Here is a 14,932-nt window from a genome sequence, read left to right on the forward strand (position 1 = left end):
CCCCGCCCCTACAAACCCATTGTATCCCATAGATTCAAGCTATTCAAAGTAAATCTGCAACAACGTCAGAAGTTTTTTGAAAGAATCTCAACTTATGGGCTTTGTTCTGATTACTATTCACGAATCCGATCTTGAAAGTTCACAATTTTTCTTCAGCAAAAGAAAACCTTTGAGGAGCAATACTAGAAAGAAATAATCCGCATTTTCTGCTACAAAAACAGACTTCCAAACTCAGACCCCAAAAACATGCTAAATATGTTTTTTACGTATTGGTTGCCAGCTTTAGGCTTGCTCTCACAAACTAAACAATAATGAAGGGAGCACAGTTACCTGTCCAAAAGTATATATAGATAGAGGGGTGATTTTTAAGCTGCAGTTTGAGGGCCGCGTTGTGGCTTTTTCAATAACTTCACTAGCAGCAGTAAATTCAGCGTCATTTTTCTCTGCCCTTTAATTCCCCAGTATGATGCTGTGTGTAGATAGTGTACATTTTAATCACACCTAGATTTAAAAGAACACAGGATTATGCTGGCTAAACAAAACATTTTTATCTTTCTCTTTCTCATGCTCCAAACATCACATACACACACTTGCTCATGTTTTCTCTTTCTTTTTCACTCCTACTCCTTCTTTCTTTCTCGGAAAAAGACACTAATATGTGAAACTAAAAGTGGCTTACCTTTCGAATGACTGATGTTTTCTGTTAATTTTTTACAGTTGTCCCCTGACGTTTCTCTCTGTGTTTTGGTAACTTTCTTCTGCGAAGTCTATAAGTATAAGAAAACACAAAAATGTATTATTATTCAAAGTCAAAAACGTTAAACTGGATATATAGAGAATTGTTTTTAAAAAAACCAACAAAAATAATTGAATTAAAAAAGTACAAAAAACAAGACCATGATATTATGATGAATGAACTACAATACAAGAAAATCTTTTGTAAAATAAGGAAAAGATGCAGACACATGGGAAACTAACCACTAACTATCTATCTTAATGATGCATCTAATCTCTTGTCGTTTCCAATTAGCATTATTTTCAAAGCACTTTCTTACGCATTAACGATTTTTCTTCACAATTATAAAACAAAAATATTTTTATTTCCAGTGAAACTGCCTTTGCATTCTGTCTTTAAACCAGTGGCCCTTAATGATAATATTAAGATACTTTTTCTACAAATCGTTTAAAGACAAGAGTCAGAAACAACACTTATACCCAACCCGTTCAGGGAGAAACAAACTTGATTTCATTTTGTAAAATGATTACCTCAAGGGTGAAATCAGTTACACCGTAGTACCTCACATAACATCAAAATGGTAAATGTAATAATACATTTTGTGCACAGATGTGAAAGATATCAATATTATATACGCATCTTTCCAGGGAATATTTTGAATAGTGCATGATATTGACCTTTTCATTCATAGACAAAGATTTGTTAACTGCTCCTGTAGTTACTTTCGGAACAGCAAAAATGGGTTTCATTTTGCCATTTTTTTTCTTGTCAGCAGTTTTCTGAGGAAATAGAACAAAGACAAAGTCAACATCAATACATTTTTTTATTCCTTTGACAAAGCAGCAAAAAGTGCTGGTCAATCTATTTTGTTGAGACATGATAAAATTACACTGCACTTAAATCACTGACTACACAGAGCCTACAGACGCCTTCATTTAGGAAAATGTATCTTGCATGCATAACTGTCAAAGATAAATTTCATATGTTCTTTATACTGATAACATTACATCATGATTCAGTGATTAGCATACATTTACTCCATTTACATTTTACATTTTAGAAACAATCAAATCAAAAATCAGGAATGTATTCTAGCTCCTAACTTCTCTTTAAGTAATACCTTTGTGTCAATAGGAGTAGTGTTAACGGTGTCTTCAGCTTCTGTTCCAGACATAGCAGAAATCTTTTCACCCAACCAGTTTACCAGACTTGAAAGAACAATCTGTGAAATATCAAACAAATAATACATTGTCTAAGTTTAAAGACAGTTACCAATTATTACTTAAGTATACACAGCATTTAAATTTGAAACATCGCATGCACAGGAAAAACTAGCTCATCATACACAAACACAGATAAGCATGAAGTATGCACACAGAGATACACACTACACACAAACATCTACACAAATGAATTTAGTCATACACATACACAAGCACACTCATACACTACCCATGAACACCATGTAAACCAGCATAATATGCAGGGTAACAGTTTAGTTCTTCGCCACAGCATGCATAAGATGAGGGTTTAATTCTCAGGAGGAGATTGAGGTTTTTGATCCAGTCTCTCTGTTATCTCAAGTGTTTATAGTACGTAAACGGTACTCCCGTACTACTAGCCACTGAAAACAGATGAGTTGAAGCAATTTCCACTTTCCTTGTTTTACTTTTTCTTCAAGGTAGTACCAGTGCTGCTGTAAGCTGACAAAATGCCTTTTTTTCATTTTGGGGCCAAAATTTTTTATTTGCTGAATCGAACACCTGATCAGTTACCCCACTTGTTTGAAAAACTCAAAGCAAAACTATGACCAGTTTTTTAATAAATTCAAAAATTCTAATTTCGGAAGAACTCTATTTTCCAATGGTTGCGCTGACAAAAAAAACCCCTCTTTTCTCAAAACTGCTGTGAATTTTTTAAAAAGCATTTTGTTCGCTAATAAATCACGGCAGAGTGGGTGTCACGGGGAGAAACAATTCGCTACCTCACAATTACAAAGTTCTATCTGACATTTTTGGTCCTTTTGAGTTACTAAGACCATGAAGTCAGAAAGCAAACGTTCTATTTGCTTTATCAAAATCATAAGAATAATAGTCGTTATCAAGATAGTAAAAGAAATACATTTGAAAAAGCTTGACATGTTGTGAAACGCAAAAAAATTGACGTGAAATTTCTCCAAACTAGATATATAGGTAGGGAGCAGATAGATCTTTGTAATTCTGAAGCAGCGAATCGTCTGTCAGCTCCGAGTAAAGTGACTTGGAAAGGATACGTCAGATCATGGGCTCTGGGGGTGTCCTTTACAGAGTCGGTCCAATTACATCTTAATATATCTGTCTCCCTCTGTTCCTCCAGCCAGATTATTTAATGTTGCAGGCTCGCAATAATGCTGGTTGGTTTCAGAGCATTCTTGAGAGGTGGCCGAATCATTCAATTTTCTGTTGTTCAATATAATGTCAGAGGACTGGTGTTGTTCCTACTGTGTCTCTGTATGACCACTTAAGTATCTGATCTTGTCCTTCCTGGTTTTGGTCAATGAATGCTCTCTTCTTCTGTATTGAGTTAAACCTGCTTCTCAAATTATCTAAAACCCAATTGGGTCAATCAATACTTGCATTTAAAATCCCCATCCCATTCCTGTAGAATATATTATACTGCATACACCCAATGAAAAGCTTTTATGCAAACCAAAAACTGAGGTCTAGTACAGTAAATCAAACATTTCACCCTCAAGGATCATAAGCCTATTTCCTTCGAAATTTTCCAGAAGTAACAGAAAATTATTCCTGGGTGAGCTGGCTTTGACATACAATTATATCGTTCAAAGGGAGGGCATGTCCACGGCCGTTGAGAGCCTGGTCGGGCCCTGGGGCAGCAATCACCTTTGGGCCCCTCCTCCCCCCTGCCCCACCCACCCTCACCTGCAATTTAATAACCCAACAAATACAATGTACATAGGCATATATAATCACTTTATTGTAGCGTATCTATTACATACCAACTCTCTCTCTCTCTCTCCCTCCCTCCCTCCCTCTCTCTCTCTCTCTCTCTCTCTCTCTCTCTCTCTCTCTCTCTCTCTCTGTCTGCCTGTCTCTTAGACACACAACTTCACTACCCTTGGAAATGCATTTTGCGAAAGAGATGTTCATATAAAAGCTAACCCCCCCCCCCCTCCCCCCGGACACACACACCCCAGCCTCCTTTGTCTCGTCCCCCTCCATCACCTGCTGGGTGTTGTCAACATAAAAAAAATTTTTTTTTTTCTGATTTACCAGATAGTTAAAAATGAAGTTAAGATGAATAAACCAATGACAGAAATTAAAATAAATTGTAATGCAGCATACCATTTTTTCTTACAACAACGGAGCCTTACAGGATTTAGCTCTAGCAAAACTGTCAATTATTGGTTCGTAGTCCAATTTTCACGCTAGACTGGCCTCTATCATACTCTATGGTCAAAATTCCAAGACTTGAGAGTCTGTCTTGACGCAAAATGTTTTTTCACCCGAGAAAGGATATTGAAGGAACGTTCAGCTTGCGCAACTGTGACAGGCAAGGTGCAGAAGATTCTCAACATGATTACAACGTTCGGAAACAAAGCATCCCGTTTCAGGGAATGAAGTCTGTTCAGCAACTGAAGAGGCGGCTGGACATCTTCTACAATGTTCGCTGAATGAATCACTTTCAAATGTTTCAACTCTTGCGCAAGGTCTGCTGATGCATCCACTGCATATTCCGTGTGCAATTTGTTTGCAAGATCACAAATAACGCCGACTTCCTCTTGGGGATATTTCCACAAGACACTAAATAATGAATTGAGTTTTGTTACAGCATTACACCTTGTCGTCAAATTTCCAAGAAGGCAGTCAATGAGGACATAAAAAAACTTCATGTTTGAATTTGTTCTCAGGATTTTGGTAGTCTGTTACATCTTCTGTCTCGTCTGCAAAAAGCTTCCTTTTCTTTTGTCATTTTGCTGTTTCAGCAAATGAATGCTCAATCTCATCTGCTACTAATTTGGACTCACTCAAGATTGCGTCCCATTCATCTCATAGGCTTTACAGATCTTTAATCAGACTATTGATATTTGCCACCTCAACGTCAAGAGTTGCTTCTCGTGCTTGAAGCACTCTATTTCTGTGATCAATTGCTGTGAGGATTTTGAGCCAAACAGATGCCATTATAACACATTCAAATGATGCAAAGTACTTAAGAATACCAATCAAATCTGAACGTGTTTCTGAGGGGAGGTTCATTTGAAGAACAGTTTGAACAGCTTTCCTCAGTCCCCCGATGTGAGCCGCATATGGCCTGACACTGTCAACACGTGCTGACCAACGTGTCTGAGACATACTGTGCAAAGAGCTGGGAATGTTTTGCTTCAAAATTTCCCACCTTTGTGGACTGGAGCTAAAAATGTTATACACAGCTTCTGTACAACTTCAAAGAAAGTTATGATTGTTGAACAGCTTTCTGCAGAATGCACACTAAACAAATTCAAACTATGACAGCCACAGGAAGAGTATGTGGCAAGTGAGCACTGTCTTAAAATGTGATCCTGTGCATCATTATACAGACCACACATGTTGCTACCGTTGTCGTAGCCTTGGCCTCGGCAGTCTGTAATTGGAATGTTTTGTTTTTTTTAATTCAGTGTATCAAGGATAATTTTAGCAATGTCCTCTCCTGTTTTCTTGTTACAATCTACACATTTCAGAAATCTCTCTTCTACTTTGTAGACATTTGTATCACTGTCCAAGTGAACAAAACGCAAAATAAAAACAGTTTGTTAGATGTGTGAAGAGTCTGGTGTTTTGCATCAACGATAGTGGAGTAATATCGTTTCCGCTCTTTCATTCAAAATCACGTCTGTCACTTTTAATGCACAGCATTGGATGAATTCATTTTGACTTTCTGATGATAGATAGTGAATTTGTAGGCCCCTTTTTTCTTTTTGTGATTTTTCAACTTTTGTATGCTCTGCAAGGAGAGGATCGTAATGGCCAATCAATTCCAGAAGTCCAAGAAAGCACTACCAAAGTTCTGTGAAGTTGTCAGATACATATACAGCGGAGGCTCTCATGGTCTAGAGGTTAAGGTGTTCGCCTCTCATTCAAAAGTCCCGGGTTCGAATCCAGGTAGCGACCGAAAAATTTTCTCCTCTAAAATTGTATCCTTTCACCTCCTTTCCTGCTCTCTAGCAATATTCTGTCGTCTGCTTTCGTCTCCTCTTTCTGCCCCCCACCCTCCCTCACCTCCTTTGCCCCCCTCCTCCGGGCTCCTGACTCTTTCTGCAGCCTTTCTACTGCTACTCCTTGACTCCTTCTTACAATTGTCTTTCTGCCACACCCCTGATCTTCTGGTAAGAAAGATCTACACCTAGCCTTCTCGGACAAGAGCAAGAAATCTCGGAGGGCCCGTGTGCAAGTTGTACACGTTAAAGATCCCATGGTGGTCTAAAATTGATATGAGTAGGCTTCGGCCGCCACCCAGGCAAAATTCAAAATTTCCTACCAACTAGAAGTATTAGATATGTGTTCCACGGTACGCGCTCATATAACCTTATGCAGTTGCGAGCGCCGTAAAACTTACCAAAAAAAAAAGAAGAAAAAGATATACAGCTCAACTTGCAGCCAAAATATATTTTATTTCAAAGCTTTGTGTGGTGCTTTTCTCTCTCTCTCTCTCTCTCACTCACTCTCTTTCTCTCTCTCTCTTTCTCTCTCTTTTCCCCTTGCTTGCGGGCCCCCCAAACCCCCGGGCATTGGCACCCCCCTGACCCCCCTCTCGACAGGCCTGGGCTTGTCCTCTGGCTTTCATTGTTTTCTTTTTTTTTAAATTCAACTATCCTGCCGGGCAAAGGGAAACCATCCCCTAAACGACGGGTTCCAGGTGGCGGAAAGGGAACGGTGACTGTAATGGTGGTTAGCTGTGAATATTTTGAAAAAGCAGCCCCGGACTAACTGGCGATGCTCTTACCAGGACGGGGTGAGGTGGTTAAGGTGGCTGTACAACGTCACTAAAATGCCCTATTGAGTCCGATGACGGGAGCACTATTAAGACTGCATTAAGTCCTAGCTACGGGTGGGATCCGGTAACAATTCCTGCCTGTGCTCCAAGGGTAGGTCCTAGGACCCGGAGCTGGAGTGCTGAAATCTGAGGTATTGGGCCGCAAGGAGCACTCTAGAGAGAACCACAATACAACGTAACACTGCAAAAATGACACTTTAACTTAAGTCGGTACAACAAACAGATATATATAGAGTAGAGCCTTATAGATTCTAGATCTAGATTTCTAGGTGCTCGCCCTGAGAGGACCCACCAGGCAGGAGCAGGGCTAGGCCCCAAGCCTCGAAGGGGCTTTTCCCAGCAACTGGAGGGCCTTCCATCGTCTTGTAGTGCCAGGAGACGAGGACATCTTTCAGCACTGCAAGACACACCAGGTCCATGAGACAGGAAACATGGCCAACCCCACACTGGCACTACAGGAGAAGCTATACATCTAGATCTAGGCTTACGGGCCGCCGATAGATGAACTGAGCAGGACGGCCAAATATATGACAGATACCGAACTTCTAGAAGAAGAAATATTCATCATCCCGTGTCTTACCGACTGGCGTGGGTGATCACGGTACTTCACTTTGACTCTGTCTTGTGTTGAAGCGTCAATTGATGCAAAGGTCAACACCATTTTCACACAAACAATATAACATTATATAGATATGCACACAAAACCAAACCATGCACCTTCGCCTGTTGTGTACTGTGTCCAGACGAAATTCGGAGTTTTCTTTGTACACGGTCTCAAAAGTTCATAGCCTAAAGACTAGATCTAGATCAAGATCTCCAATTCCAATCTCTAGCCTAGGTCCCAAGCAAGCTAGCCTAGGCCTAGCAGACGATACACACTGAAATTCGACGGAAGCGTTCATCCCACAATGCTAAACCTACGCATGCGCCCAACAGTTGTTGGCTGATGGCTGGCGAGGAAGCACGAAAACCTCTGGAGAATTGTTTTCAGCTGTGTTCTTTCTGAGGATCATTCGTGCCAGTGTATTTTGTTTAATGACAATAATACGTCACTGTTTAGTTATTTCTATTTGCTTTTTGTCTTTTGAGGCTCTCTGAAGACTGGAGGTTTGAATTTTGCAGCAGTGTTTACATTAAAAAACTCGTGGACGAAAACACCACCAGGTGGCGTGCGTGTATTTATGTTTACTCCTTCGATCACATTGCTCTGTCGTTCTATTCACGTTCTGTCGATCCACTGACGTGAGCTGTGCTGGGAAGGCGTTTGTGTAGGCCTAGTCTGGATGTGACTGTTTTCTAGATGTTCAGTAATGGAAACTCAATCAGCAAATCAAGGAGACGGATATAAAGAGAAACCACAGGAGGGTGGCGGTGGTTCAAGCTCCCAGCAGACTCAAACTCGGTCACCACGCAATAGATCAAGTTCTCTCGGAAATGAAAATAAAAACCAAAATGACAGTAGTGTTGGGTCAGCAGTTGTCAACAAAGACCAAGTACAGCAGTCTGGGGAACCTAATACTGCAGACGCCGTTGTGTCTTTCGTGAAACCCAACACAAGTGAATATAATAAGAACATACCAGCCCTTCCTAAACACAGTGGTGCGATGTCTGAAGATGAATCTATTCAGGAGGATAGGGATTATGAATCAGAACCAACACCATCTCAAAGAGGTGATAGTCAAAAACGCTTTAAAAGTAAATCTTTGTGGACAAGTCAAGGTAAAACTGTGTATCCTAAATCAAGGGCTGTCAACAAGGAAATAAGGGAATTAAGACGGAACAATGCTTTGCTGGAAAAAAACTTGAAGATTGATGGATTGCCAGAGCCTCCAAAATTAAGGAAAAGAAGATTTTCTGTTGGTTCTGGGACTGGAAGACCTCATGAGAAGGATTTAGGGCACAAGAGGAAAAGATTAGGATCAGTGGACTTCCGACCAAGGAAAGATCACATGCCAAAATGGGAGCTGTTAGGTGGTGATGCCGGAGATCCTTTGAATTTGAACGGGCTAGCCCACAGCGAAGAAGGGAGACTGCTCAACATGAAAACCCCAGAAAGTTCACCCCTGCCGACTCCGGAATTCAGGAAACTTGTTTATGTTAGAGTACCACCTAACATTGAGGACCCCTTGAATCTTGAAGGAAAACATGACCAGCGTGTGCTCGACAAGATGTTGGACGCGACAATTAAAAAGCGCCATCGGTCAAAGAAAAAGCATGAGAAACAGAACTCAGGGAAAGCTGATGGTGATATGCAATCCGAAACTGTGGCCGAAACAACTGTCTGTTCAAATGTATCGTATGAATCTATGGAATCTAGTATAGATACTACTCCTGTTGTTCAAGATGGAGACAAGTCGAGGCTACCAATCTCAGAATCTGGTCCTGCGCAAAATTCGTCTGAAATTACAACCCCAACAAAACCAGGGCCATCTGCAAGCAGAAGGTCAAGATCAATAAGTATGAGTCCAGAAAGAAAATTCAAACGTCAAATCAGTGGTGGCAAAGGGAGGTGTGCAACACAAAATGAACCCAAAAAGTTTCCGGAGAAGCCTATGTTTATTTATGGAAATTATAACAGGTATTATGGCTACAGAAATAAAGACCATGCTCCGGATCCAAGGCTTCAGCATTTCAGTCCATCGTGGTTCCAAGGAAAAGACGTGCTTGACATTGGTTGTAATGTTGGCCACATTACATTAGCTCTTGCTGAGCAGTTCCGACCCAACAAAATCCTAGGCATTGACATTGATGGCAAGCTCATTAGAGCTGCACGCCAGAACATCAGACACATGCTGAGCTTGAGGCGAAAAGATTCATCAAAGTATCCAGCTGTCTTTGAATTAACCAAAGGTCCGTTGGAGGCTCATCCACTTATGGGCACATCAGATCAGTTCCCAAATAATGTTCTCTTTCTGCAGGTGAGTAATTGATGTTTCAAAACATATCATGCTGCACTGTAGACGAAGTAGCCCAATGTATTAGTCTTAGTTTTCAAATAAAGCTGTGGTTTCTGTCTAGGAAGAACTTCCAGTGTGTGTAAAAAATGTTTTGTTGTCATGACAAGTGAATAGCCTTATCTTTGCAGTTGAAATACACTAGAACTAGATCTACATAGCCTACTAAAAATAACCAGTCAAAGAAAAGTAGTTTTCTACTCTTAATGTCTGTTCCTTTCATTTTGTCAAAAACCCAACTTCAATGTTCCCTCTTGAATATCCAGGATTGCCCAGTCAGTGTCATTTATTTTTCTACTTTGAAAATAAATACCAAATAAATAAGGGTGGTGGCCAGTAGGAGCAGGGTAGTTACACTTTGTATTTACTGCTGAATTATAAACCGAATTGATACCATTCTCGAGTTCCTGGTGGTTTGTTTGTCTTTGACAGGTGAGGTGGTTGCTGGAGCAGGCTTGACTGTGTAACATCATAACCATTCATTAATAGTAATCTGCATGGTATTATGAAAGTGAAAGGGTACAGTCACAGTGTAGTAGAGTACTGTGCAGTACCTTCACAGCCACCTGGGTTCTTTTCGCAACGTTTCAGATCATGAAATGCTGGCGACTTTATGTCGTTTGTTGCATCTTGTTATATTTTCTTCACTTCCCCTCCCCCCAATCCTCCAAGTCAAAAAAAAAAAGCTAGAGATCTTTTGAAAGAGAATGTGTTAAAGTGTCTTATTTTCACTTTTGATGGATTCACCAGGGGAATTACGTACCTGCCAGTGAAGAGATTCTTGAGCTCCAGAAAGAAGAGTATGACACCATTTTGGCCCTGTCCATAACCAAGTGGATTCACCTCAACAACGGAGATCACGGGGTCAAGTTGTTCTTCCGCAAGATTTTCCGTCAACTCAGACCCGGCGGACGGCTGATCCTGGAACCACAGCCGTGGTCGACGTACAGAAAAAGAGCAAAACTTACAGTATGTATGATCTTCACATATTTCAATGTGAAAGTTTTCCCTGTAATTCTTTCCCCCTTCCGCACCCATCCCCCATATATAAAATTATAGATCTATGCCTCCTAGCTTGCCAACCAATAAAAAACGGGGTTTTTTTTAGTTTTAATATTTTTTACCGTCTGAGTTCAGAAAATTGTACTGTTTTCTAATATTGCTCCTCTTTGACTTGCCTATGCTAGAGGAAAATATGAACTGAACTTTCAAGACTATATTTGTAAATTTAAAAATGAAAACGAAGCTTTCAAGAGCCTTTAAAAGTTAACCAGAGTCGTGTCCCTTACCATTTCTTATTATATTTTGTTGATGTATGTCGGCTTTCTCTTTTTTTCTGGGAGGGGGGGGGGTAGTTTTTAAGGCAACTTTCCTCTCCTTTTAAACCAAGAACCTACTTTGTTAATTAATAGGTATCCACAGAAACTTTTGGTATATGTTCAAAAGTAACGTCAGTCTATCAGTGTGTTGACCATTGTATATGGAATGACGGTATGACCACAAGACTGTGCCTACTTGAGCTGATGGTGCAGGTAGTTAGACGCAGGTTCACGTCAGACCAAGAGTGGGATTATCGTTATAGCATTTATAGCTGCCTACTGGAGTGCAATAAAAACATGGTGATAAAAACATTTTTGATGGTCTGGGTCCACATCTTTTTTGAAAAAAAAAATCAATTTTTTTTTAATTAAAAAAAATAATTTTAATCACCAACCCTATCTAGAGTCTAGGTCTACTAGTCCTGTTTTTGTTGTATCAGAAAATATACTCCGTTTTCTAGTACCAGTATTGCTCACTCTAGGCTTGACGATGCTTAAACGGCATTGACGATGCTGAAGAAAAATTATGAATTTTCCAGACAGGATACAAGTAATTAGAACAAAGCTCATAATTTATTTTTTTTAATAGTCACTTTCACATTATTATTGTTTATATTACTGTTCATATGCGTGTGACTGTAAGTCTGTTTGTGAGTGCAAGCACTCTACGCGGATGTGTGTACGTGGTGAAACACGAAACCAATGTGCCAGGATCTGGACAATGAAGATGTATTTTGATAATCATATTCATTGTTTGATTTACGATTCTACTTTCTCCCCTCCCCAGCCCGATATGTTCAACCACTATCTGTCGATCAAGTTAAAACCAGAGGGGTTCAAGCACTACCTCCTGTCTATTGGCTTCGTCAAGTGTGAAGTCATAGCTGTACCCGTTGCGAAAGCGAAAGGTAACAATAACTTTTTTTCTTCTTCTATACACTTCTGGTGCCAGTATATTGTCTGCACTTTTCTTTTTGAATATATCTGTCAGTATATACTAAATCTGAATAGATTTTGTTTGAAAATTGAAGATTCTAGATCTAGTTAGTTGTGAAAAAAATTTAATTTCGATATTTATTGTAATAGCAGTAGTTACTTTGGTGAACTTTGATTTGAAGCTCCAAAAAAATCTAATATTGCTTTTTTGACAAATGTGGGGCATCGTAGTGAAATCAAATGCTCATTGAAATAATTAAATCAAAGAAACCGGCAAACAGGCACCCTACGTGCCGAAAATTGGCGAGTGCCTGGTTCCACCATGTTGTTACCCGTTCTTGTAAAAAAAGCTTTACTCGAGGGCTCATAGTTACCAAGATAGGCCACTGGTTTTCTGTACAATTTGTTAATCTTTTTTTTTTTAATTTACCGAGTGTCTCGTGTTGGGCTGAACATGGTAGTGGTAGATTTAACTTGGCTTGCCCCAACTTTGTTATTAAGGAAATTTTTTTACTAATTTATTATATTCTGAAAGATTACATTCGTTCTAAAACTCAGCTTTATGATTTTTGTCACAGGCTTCCGCCGGCCTCTGATTGTGTTTACCAAGCCAGACAACAAACAAAGCTACAGCAGCCTGGACGTAGAGGTGGCGAAGAGCATTTGCACGGCCTGCGGCAGTCACGATCCCAGTTCCTGCGTGCATGAGTTCACCGGAATTCGACGCGGAGCCTACGCCAGCTACATGTACGACCACGTCAACTACCCACGGATGTCTTCGGATCACTACTACGATCCGTCTACCCACCGGGGCGCGAGCCACGGCAACAGCATCGAAGCGGAGTACGCCTACGCAATGGGCTGCGGGCCGGCTGGCGTCTACGGGGGCGACCCGTTTCCGATGCCCTGGCAGAGGCCGGCTAGCGGTGGGAGCAGAGCGACGGACAGCCCCGCGTCCCACGGCCGCAGCACGAGGGCGGAGAACGGCGAGAGGTCTAGCGGCAGTGGCAGCAGCAGCAGCCGGAGTCAGTCGGCCAGCGAGAGGAGCTACAGCTCTTCCTACACATCAGGGTCAGGGTCGGCGTCCTCAAGGACAACAGCCAGCTCGGAGTACAGCCCCTTGCACAACGGGCCCAACGGGGACATAGCGCAGGAGGTTCTGTGGGAGGATGCGGTGCTCAACGCAGACATGGGGGGAGAGGCAGACGGGGACCTTGAAGGCGGTGGTGACGGAGATGGTTACGAAGGTCAGGTTGTGGTGGGGCCTGGCGGAGATGTTCAAGACTTAAATGTTCAAAATGATGCAGACATGCAAGATGTAAATGTTCAAAATGCTGCCGTTGTTCAAGACGGTAATGTTCAAAATGAGGTCGCTGGAGCGGAGTGGATGGCCAACGCTGACCCAGGTCAGCCAGCAGAAGGAGGTGGCGAGGGCGGGAACCAGCCCGCCGAGAATGTCCACCCTGGCAATGATGACCCCAGTGTCAACGGAAACGGCCTCAATGCCAGCGCCAGTAGTGGGGGTAACAATGACGATGCTAACGGCAATGGTGGTCTCGATACAAGTTCCAGTAGTAGTGGTGGGGGTGGTGATAATGGTGGTGGTGCTAACGGCAACGGCCTCAATACCAGTGGCAGTAGTAACCACGATGGCGCTAATGGGAATGGTCTCGACACCACAAGTTCTAGCAGTGGTGATCCCGTTGGAAATAATAACAACAATGGTAACGACTCGATGGAAATGGAGAGCAGTGGTTCGTCATAGTTTCATGCTTTGAACACCGGGGCATTCAAGAAAGCAGACACAAGAGAGAGGTGTCTGCTCAAATTTGGTGTTCAAAGTGGACTTGTTGAACTTGTGAATTTGGCATTATGTGTTACACGGTGCTTTCATTCTCTTGGACAAAGTTTTAGGCCCTAAAGTAGCAGCAGTAATGATGGTGCAAGAATGTGGTAGGCTCATATCTTGAAATTCATGAACAGTTCAGACATACGTGAACTAAACATCATCATAGACATTGCAAGGGAGTTACGTGTGTTAAGTGAAGTATATTTATCTTCTGAGTTTGTTGAAAGTTTTGTTGTTGGATTTTCTGTTATTTTGGACATTCGGTCAGTAGTTTTTGTGTGGTGGAACAGGGCTTTCTCTCGGTTAATGCTTGTTTCACGTTGCCTGGTTTGAGAGCATAATAATAATTTTTTCTTCTTCTGTCTGGGTTGATTTTGATGTACAAAATGTTATTGAATCATTGAGTTTTTGGGGGGATTTTTTGTTACCAAGCTTTCTTTACACACATTTATTATTATTCCATCTGCCTTCTATTCTTCTATATTTTGTTGCTTGGAGGTACTCCTTGTTGGGCTGACCATTGCGGACAGCACCATACACTATTTGTTAAGCACTCAAATCTGTGATCTGACGTAGCGATTCTGCAAGCTTTTTTTGTGAGCTTTCAGTATGTTGTAAATAGAATTGTCTTGATGAACATTGCAACATTTGCAGTGATAACTTGTGGTGTAGAGTACAGTAGAGAGGAGGCACAGGTTTGGATGTATTATTTGACGTCATTCATATGGAGACATGTCATAACATCGTCAGTGGTTCTGTTGAATTTGTACTGTCCTCATGTACGCTACAAGTGAACTTTTGCCTCTAACTCTAGTGTCAGTTTAGTTCAGTTTTAGTAAGGTTTTACAGCCCTCGCAACTGCTTAAGGTCATATGAGCGCCAAGGGGTGGTTGTCAGCATAGAAGTCCAAACAGGGAATCAAGCCTACTCATGCTCTCCTCTCTAGCCTCAACAGCACAAAGTCTGCTTCAATTATCAAGGCGCCCCGGAAATACTGGGTCACAAGAGTGTGACAAACATACAAAAGAGGTAGAGGAAAAAGGATGATAGTCAGGATGAGGGAAAAAAAGGCAGCAGTTCTCCTTATGTTGTTCCGGCACTGTGTATA

General features: G+C 41.3%; 2 protein-coding genes across 4 annotated transcripts in view; one reads left to right on the forward strand and one right to left on the reverse strand.

Annotated features, from left to right (window-relative positions):
• Positions 1 to 7,593, reverse strand: part of LOC101849957 (hepatoma-derived growth factor-related protein 2) — a 23,792-nt gene extending 16,199 nt beyond the window's left edge. Inside the window, exons 1-4 of one of the 3 annotated variants that reach the window (XM_013087592.2) lie at positions 7,347 to 7,474; positions 1,857 to 1,958; positions 1,414 to 1,515; positions 680 to 767 (exon numbers count right to left, since the gene is read on the reverse strand). In XM_013087592.2, coding sequence (XP_012943046.1) covers positions 680 to 767; positions 1,414 to 1,515; positions 1,857 to 1,958; positions 7,347 to 7,427 — 373 coding nt within the window. In that variant the 5' untranslated portion in view covers positions 7,428 to 7,474. The other 2 variants (XM_005107467.3, XM_013087591.2) reach the window with 2 other exon arrangements.
• Positions 7,594 to 7,698: 105 nt separating this feature from the next.
• LOC101850362 lies at positions 7,699 to 14,203 on the forward strand. The gene is made up of 4 exons (XM_005107469.3): positions 7,699 to 9,684; positions 10,471 to 10,689; positions 11,827 to 11,947; positions 12,554 to 14,203. Exons 1-4 carry the CDS (start codon positions 8,077 to 8,079, stop codon positions 13,738 to 13,740), a joined length of 3,135 nt encoding a protein of 1,044 aa, XP_005107526.1. The 5' UTR covers positions 7,699 to 8,076; the 3' UTR covers positions 13,741 to 14,203.
• The last annotated feature ends 729 nt before the right edge of the window (positions 14,204 to 14,932 follow it).

The sequence above is a fragment of the Aplysia californica genome, unplaced genomic scaffold (assembly GCF_000002075.1).
Source record: "Aplysia californica isolate F4 #8 unplaced genomic scaffold, AplCal3.0 scaffold00606, whole genome shotgun sequence".
NCBI lineage: Eukaryota > Metazoa > Mollusca > Gastropoda > Aplysiida > Aplysiidae > Aplysia > Aplysia californica.